At 57.8% G+C, this 6,927-nt stretch overlaps 2 protein-coding genes across 6 annotated transcripts in view; one reads left to right on the forward strand and one right to left on the reverse strand.

Moving 5' to 3' along the window:
• RHOC (ras homolog family member C) overlaps positions 1-3,650 on the forward strand; it is a 12,139-nt gene extending 8,489 nt beyond the window's left edge. For 4 of the 5 annotated variants that reach the window (XM_021710801.1, XM_021710802.1, XM_008054840.2 and 1 more), the window contains 4 exons: positions 432-595; positions 1,126-1,246; positions 1,535-1,665; positions 3,037-3,650. In XM_021710801.1, coding sequence (XP_021566476.1) covers positions 432-595; positions 1,126-1,246; positions 1,535-1,665; positions 3,037-3,210 — 590 coding nt within the window. In that variant the 3' untranslated portion in view covers positions 3,211-3,650. Of the gene's footprint in view, positions 1-431; positions 596-1,125; positions 1,247-1,534; positions 1,666-3,036 lie in introns of those variants that run through there. The other variant, XM_021710804.1, reaches the window with a different exon arrangement.
• Positions 3,651-4,034: 384 nt separating this feature from the next.
• The window catches only part of MOV10 (Mov10 RISC complex RNA helicase), a 13,140-nt gene continuing 10,247 nt past the window's right edge, over positions 4,035-6,927 (reverse strand). The window contains exons 13-19 of the mRNA XM_008054842.2: positions 6,580-6,697; positions 6,224-6,415; positions 5,937-6,011; positions 4,959-5,084; positions 4,788-4,876; positions 4,441-4,562; positions 4,035-4,363 (exon numbers count right to left, since the gene is read on the reverse strand). Of these exons, the coding sequence (XP_008053033.1) occupies positions 4,272-4,363; positions 4,441-4,562; positions 4,788-4,876; positions 4,959-5,084; positions 5,937-6,011; positions 6,224-6,415; positions 6,580-6,697 (814 nt within the window). The 3' untranslated portion in view covers positions 4,035-4,271. The remainder of the gene's footprint in view (positions 4,364-4,440; positions 4,563-4,787; positions 4,877-4,958; positions 5,085-5,936; positions 6,012-6,223; positions 6,416-6,579; positions 6,698-6,927) is intronic.

Here is a 6,927-nt window from a genome sequence, read left to right on the forward strand (position 1 = left end):
AAAAAAAAAAAAAAAAAAAAAAAAAAGAGATGATTCAACTTTAAATGTATCAAAATCCTGGTAACAAGTGAAGTCTAACTTGTTGAAACCCTGGTATGTGTAAACCCTGATACAAGCCAGCTATTCTATTAATAGACCTGTCCCCTGAGCACCTCTGGTGTCCCAGGTCCCCCAGCTAGTAGATTCCACTTAAACTCATGTTTTCTGCCTCCCAAGTGGGTTCTTCTGCCTCCCACTTGGGGGACACCCCTCCCCAACCCTGAGATGAGGAGTGTCAAGCTCTGTTGCCTGCACAATTGGTTCTTGGCAAGAACAAGTCTCCCTTTCCTTCCTCTGTGGGGTCCCCTGGTTTTCAAGGGAGTTTGGGGAGCCCTAGTGTTTTTGGACTTACTGGCTTTCCCCACTAATCTCTGCTGCCTCTCGCCTGCCAGTCCCAGCCATGGCTGCGATCCGGAAGAAGCTGGTGATTGTGGGGGATGGTGCCTGTGGGAAGACCTGCCTCCTCATCGTCTTCAGCAAGGACCAGTTTCCGGAGGTCTACGTCCCTACCGTCTTTGAGAACTATATCGCAGACATTGAGGTGGACGGCAAGCAGGTGAAGGCCAAAACCCCCTTCTCACCTTGCCTTGGGACCCTGCCCCCAGCCGCTTGGGAACCTGGTCCCTATGTCCTTTCTGCCACTACCACAGCCTTCTCCGTTGACCCTGCTGAGACCAGTAAAGTTAGGAAGCAACACTGCAGTCTTAGAAAAACCCAGACACACCTTTCTGGTCCTGCCACATACTGGTTTGGCCCCTTGGGCCGAGACCTTTGCCTCTGGGTTTAGATTCCCTCAGCTGATATGGAGAAGGTGATGGCAGGAACCTCCCAGAGGGCGTTGTGAGAATTAGTCAAAATGTTGGTGCTCACAGGGACAAATCACCTATATGCAAAGATCAAACACACATCTTAAATTTTTTTTTATACTACCCTAACCTGTGTGACAGTGATCAATACAATGGCTGGCATGTAGCAGGTACTCAATAGGGATATTCAGTGAGCCTGCAGGACCTGTGGTTTTGGAGAGGACCTCTGGGTGCAGGGCTGGGGCCCTCGGGCTAGCTCCTCACCAGCTCCGTGTGTCAGGTGGAACTGGCTCTGTGGGACACAGCAGGGCAGGAGGACTACGATCGTCTGCGGCCTCTCTCCTACCCGGACACCGATGTCATCCTCATGTGCTTCTCCATCGACAGCCCTGACAGTCTAGGTGAGGGCCTGGGAGGGAAGGGACGGAGGATCCCTTGGGAGCAACCAGAGGTCTGGTGCCCTGTCCTGTCTTCTGCTATCTTGAGGGGTGGGATTGGGATGTCCTGCCGGTTTCCTTCCTTTGGTGACTTTGGCCCTCGTGGGGGCCTGCAGTTGACACGGTCTAAGCTGTCAAGAGGACCATTGCGCTGACTGGCTTCTAAGCCTCCACTGTGGGAAAAGGGGTCCCCCAGGAGAGCTTCCTCGACAAAGTGGGGGCACCCACACCTGTTGGGACATGTCTATGCAGAGAACATTCCTGAGAAGTGGACCCCGGAGGTGAAGCACTTCTGCCCCAACGTGCCTATCATCCTGGTCGGGAATAAGAAGGATCTGCGGCAAGATGAGCACACCAGGCGGGAGTTGGCCAAGATGAAGCAGGTGGGTGGGGCTGCTGGGTGGGAGCCCTGTCTTGGGCAGAATGGGAGAGGGAGCTTCTCTGGCTGGCCAGGTCTGCCCCCTGTGGAGGGAGAACTGGAAGGGCTGGGTCTGATAGGAGTCTCCAAGTGATCCCAGGTTACTTAGCATTTTCTTTTCTTTTTTTGGAGTCAGGGCCTCACTCAGTCACCCAGGCTGGAGTGCAGTGGCACGCTCACGGCTACCGCAGCCCAGACCTGCTGGGTTCAGGTAGTCCTTCTGCCTCTGCCTTCCAAATAGCTGGAACTACAAGTGCGCATCACCACACCCAGCTAATTTTTTTTACTTATTGTAAAGATGAGGCAAATCTTGCCAGGTTGCCTAGGCTGGCCTCCAACCCCTGGACTCAGGCAGTGCCCTCGCTTTAGCCTCCCAAAGTGCTGGGATTATAGGCTCGCGCTGTTGCACCCAGCTTTGCATTTTCATTTATTCCAGTTGGTTCCTCATCCTGGGCTTGGGGCCATTAAGAGAAGTAAAAAAATCTGCTCTGAGGGAGTTTCTTCATGGGGTATGCAGGCTGTGCTATCAGTGCACCTGGGGAGGTGTGGGCTGCCAGGGGAGTGTGGGGGAGGACGTTCTGTGTGACTGGAAGGCCAGGAGGGTGAGCGAGCCAACTGGCTTCTCCAGGGACCTGGCAAATGGCCCTCTAGCCAGAGGACTGCAGTTTATTAGAGAAAGCTGCCAGGGTAAGAGACATGCGCTATTTTGTAAGGATAATCATGGCAAGGTTTCAAGCTGGGGACAGACGTCAGGTCTCCTTGTTAGAGGATGGATTGGCAGGGAGATCAGTTAGGAAGCAATAGATACTCCTTCAGGCCAGAGAAACGGGTGCTATGGGGTGGAGGACTAGATGGGAGTGAAGGGAATAGACTGAAGTTTTGGAATATTTTAGACAGGGGTTTGCTCTGTCGCTCAGGGTAGAGTGCAGCGGTAGCTCACTGTAGCCTCCAACTCTTGGGCTTAAGCAATCCTCCCGCCTCAGTGTCCTGAGTAGCTGGGATTAGAGGCAGATGCTATCAGTAAGCCTGGCTAATTTGCTGAATTATTTTGTAGAGGTGGGTGCTGTGTGGCCCAGCTGGTCTTGAACTCCTGGCCTCAAGCCATCTTCCCACCTTGGATTCCCTAAGTGCTGAGGATCACAGGCGTGAGAATTTTGAATGCAAACCTGTCTTGGCTCCCTAGTCCAGAAGCTGCCCAGGGCAGCCGAGGCCTGGGTGCTTTTGGGGCCAGACAGGAGGAAGAGGCATCTGTTGTAGTTACTACACACACAAGTGAGGTGGAAGAGGTATCTGTAGTCACTAGCTTTCTCTGACCCGTCATCTTCTGCCTTCTTAGGAACCCGTTCGGTCCGAGGACGGCCGCGACATGGCGAACCGCATCAGTGCCTTCGGCTACCTTGAGTGCTCAGCCAAGACCAAGGAGGGGGTGCGGGAGGTATTCGAGATGGCCACTCGGGCTGGCCTCCAGGTCCGCAAAAACAAACGCCGGAGGGGCTGTCCCATTCTCTGAGGTCCCCAAGGCCTCCCCTCTGTGTCCCCCTCCCTTCACAGGGGTATAGAAGGGACCCACCCCACAACCTAGCCTCTTAGAACTCTGTGCTGAAGGCTCCCTTTCTCAGTTTCCTCAGCCCAGGACTGCATCGAGTTTCCCCAGCCGTGGTGGTGGTGGGCGGCCAGCCTTGGCTCTTGGCATTCTGGGACCCCAGGCCTCTGCCCTGCCTCCCTGAGCAGAGCCCCTTGGGCCCCTGTTCCCTTTGGCCTTCCCCAAAGGGTGGTCACACACCAGCACTTTGTATACTTCTGCTCACAGGAGAATCGGGTGGAGGACACAGAGGGCACAGGCCCCGTCCCAGGCCCCTGGGAGTTTTGCTTTGGGCAGGGGCCTTGTCTGACTGCGCTTGGTGAGGGGCACGAATAAAGGCTGCAGGCCCTAGAGGCCCCGGGCTCCAACCCAGTGTGCAGCTTCCTGTCTTTTCCTCCAGGTGCCGGGGCGTCTTGGCTCTGTTTTCATTTCAAAGTTGCTTGCCAGGCTGGCCCCCAGTCTGCAAAGCAGGACACAGGCTGGCAGGGTGGAGTCTTGGAGCAAAGGATGAGGTCATGCCTGGCTCAGGGCCTTGGAGGCGGGTGAGGGGAGTGGTCTGTAGTGGGAGCTAAACTTAGAAACCGTGGGTGGCTCCCCTGCCCTCTCCACCCCCCACTGGGTTTCCTCCTCTGGATGTGGGGGCTGGGTGCCTCGCCAGCTGGGAGGGGCTGCGACTCCAAGCAGGGCATGTCATTCCCACCCTCCCCTGCAGGGTCAGCTTAGGGGCTTCAAGCTGGGGCCAGGCTAAGACATCAAGGCTTTTGCATAGAGGAGATTTTGTTTTCAGTTTTTCTTCCTCCCCCCTTCCCCAACTGTTAGCAGCTTGGTGTGTCATTCTCCCCGACAGAGGAGGGGGTGGAATGGCATAGGTTGTAAACTCCCCCCCACAGCCTTCCTGCCCCTCGGAGGGGCGGCTCGGCTGGGGTCGGGTTCAGGGTCAGGTGGGCAGTTAAGGCTTGGCTGGTGTGAGGAGGCCGGCTGCTGTGTCCTCAGAGCTCGTTCCTCCACTCTGGCTCCACTTGCAGGGACAGGCCCCCTTCCCCTTCCCGCTCCTGGGGGAGGCAGTCCTGACGGCGGCGCCCTAGGAGGACAGGAGATGCACTGTGTCTTCCTCACTGCCTCCCGGCACGGGCCCCACCCACACACCCCAGACCGTACCTGAGGTAGAGGAGCTGAGCTTGCTCAGACCCTGGAGCAAGTTCTGTCCCTGCTGCAGGTCCAGCTTGGCAGGGAAGGGGCACCCGGTGTACCCCCCGTTCTCCTTACAGAACTCCAGGAATCTGTGGGGGCAGAGGGGTGCCAGCAGAGGCTGGAGGCTCAGCCTGATCCTGTCACCGAGCTATGCTTGCTTGACCTCTGGGCGTCGGCTAGCTTATAACCGCCACGAGGGTGTCAGGGAGGCGACACAGCTGAGGACTGAGCCCTAAGCCGGTCCTCAGTGAAGGTCCACCGGCCCTAGCCTGGGGTGTGGCCACCAAGGGGAGCTGAGGGGCGCGAGTGCTCACACTTTCCAGTCGGGGTCATGGCCCAGGAGAAGCGGGTTGCCCACGACGATGAGCAAAGCCTTGGCCCGGGTCACAGCCACGTTGAACCTCTGGAAGCAAGAAGCGGCGGTCATGGCGGGGAAAGGCCCTAAGGAAGTTCGAAGAACTCGCGCCACCTGCCAGCCCTCGAACCTTGGGGTTCTTGAGGAAACCCATGTTGAAGTCCAGGTCCAGCTGCACAAAGCTCTGGCTGCTTCGCACGGTGGAGATGAGGATGACACTTCGTTCTTGGCCTTGGAATTCTTCCACGGAGCCCACCTGGCGGGAGAGAGGCGGGGCCTGAGACCAGGGGTGTTGGGGGCGCCATGGAGGACTTGCCCTGTCCCGCGCTCCGAGGAGGGTGCAGAGAGGTCACCAGGCCACAGAGAGAGTGTTGTGATGGGAAGTAAGAACAGGAGGTGGGCCCAGAGGCTGAAAGCCCAGGATGAAGTCAGCTGAGGGGGTGGGGCCTGGAAAGTGTTTCTAAGCAGAGAAAGAGCACTGACTTCCAAAGTTTCCTGAAAATAATCACTGAGTACTTGTTAAGAATATACAACCCTGGACCCTAGCCCAGACCTCTGGAGCAGAGTTTCCCAGGGAGAGGCCCCGGAGTCTCAGGGCGGTGGTTTTCAACCCTGGCCGCACATTAGAATCACCTGAGGAGCTGTAAAAAACACCAGTGCCCTGGCTCTGCCCCTAGATAGCTGTGTTAATTGGTTGGGTGGGGACCTGAGGTGGCGGTATTAAAAGCTCTCCGGGTGATTTTTATCTGTAGCCAGTGCTGAGAACCAAAACCTCAGAGAAAGAGTCAAACTACTCGGGGGTGGGGGATGAAAATGTCACAGGACAGCCGGAGTTTGGACTTTATCCTTCGGGCAGAGGCCTGAAACCCGCCTGATTCTAAGGATGACAGGAAGTGCTAGTCAGATGAGCAGGCTTCTGGGTCCGACAGACATTGAGGTCAGAATCACAGGGAGCCAGAGGCGTGGGGAGAAAACAGTGTCATCTTGAGGCAAGAAGGCTAGAGCGGGGCCTGGGCAGAACCGGAGCAGAAGCTTGAGGGGGTCTCTGGAAAAGGGGGCAAGCGGGGGCACCCAGAAGGCAGGGAGCCAGTGAGGACCAGTGTGTCACCTTTAAGTCCTTGATGTCGTCCATTCCCCGAAGCTCCCTGTCGAGTTTGGTGATGCAGTAACGGATTTTTTCCACCTGGAGGGAGAGGACAGGGCCCTTCCACTCATGTCATTGCCCCAACATGAGCGGGAGCCAGGTAGGGGCTGGGAGCTGGGGAGCAGAGGGCGGGGCGGCCGACCTCCGAGCTCCTCCGAGCGCGCCAGCAGGGCCCCAGCGCCAAGAGCCTCAGTAGGCGGATGTGAAGGCGATACATGGGGGCCGCCCCTGCTGGGCACAGAAGACCTGACCTGCTTCCGGTAAGGGGAGATGACGCCCACGCTCCGGGGGCTCAGGCGGGCTTTGCCCTTCTTGGAGGAGGGGGCCAGGAGCAGCTTCAGGTAGGACGTCACCGTGGCAGCCTCTTCAGGGTTGAAGAAGGATGGGCTGTTGCCCTCGCGCTCGTCCTTGCCCATCACGCCGTGGAAGATGATGGGAAAGCCCTGGACACCGGGACGGGGGACAGGGAGACCCTCAGCCGGCCCCCACCGCCCCGCCTCCCTCTTCTGCCGAGCCCGGGCCGAGGGGAGCTTCTTCCCCAGCACCTTCCGTAGGAGGGAAGGCGGTGGGCCGGCGGGGGTCTGGGCCCCGGCCTGCTCAGCCTCACCTGGCGAGGCAGGCCCTCCCAGCGGCAGAAGCGCTCGCGGTCGACGACATCAGCACAGGCCTGCAGCTCCCCGTCGTAATACAGCTGGTTGGGAATGTCCAGGATGGTGGGGTGAGACCTGGGAGGCAGGAAGAAGGAAGGAAATGCGGAAACGGGTGGGGCCCCTCCCACCTCAGGGACCCGCCACCGTGCTCACTCTGGGCCCACACACCATCCGCCCGCAGAAGGCAGAACCAAATGTGGTTCCCGGGAGTATCAAGTACACGGATTCCACAGACCAAATTAGTATTTTTTTTTTTTTTTGAGTTGGAGTCTCACTCTGTTGCCCAGACTGGAGGGCGGGGGCCG

Source organism: Carlito syrichta, unplaced genomic scaffold, assembly GCF_000164805.1.
Source record: "Carlito syrichta isolate Samal-C Ts95f unplaced genomic scaffold, Tarsius_syrichta-2.0.1 Scaffold301545, whole genome shotgun sequence".
NCBI classification, from domain to species: Eukaryota; Metazoa; Chordata; class Mammalia; order Primates; family Tarsiidae; genus Carlito; species Carlito syrichta.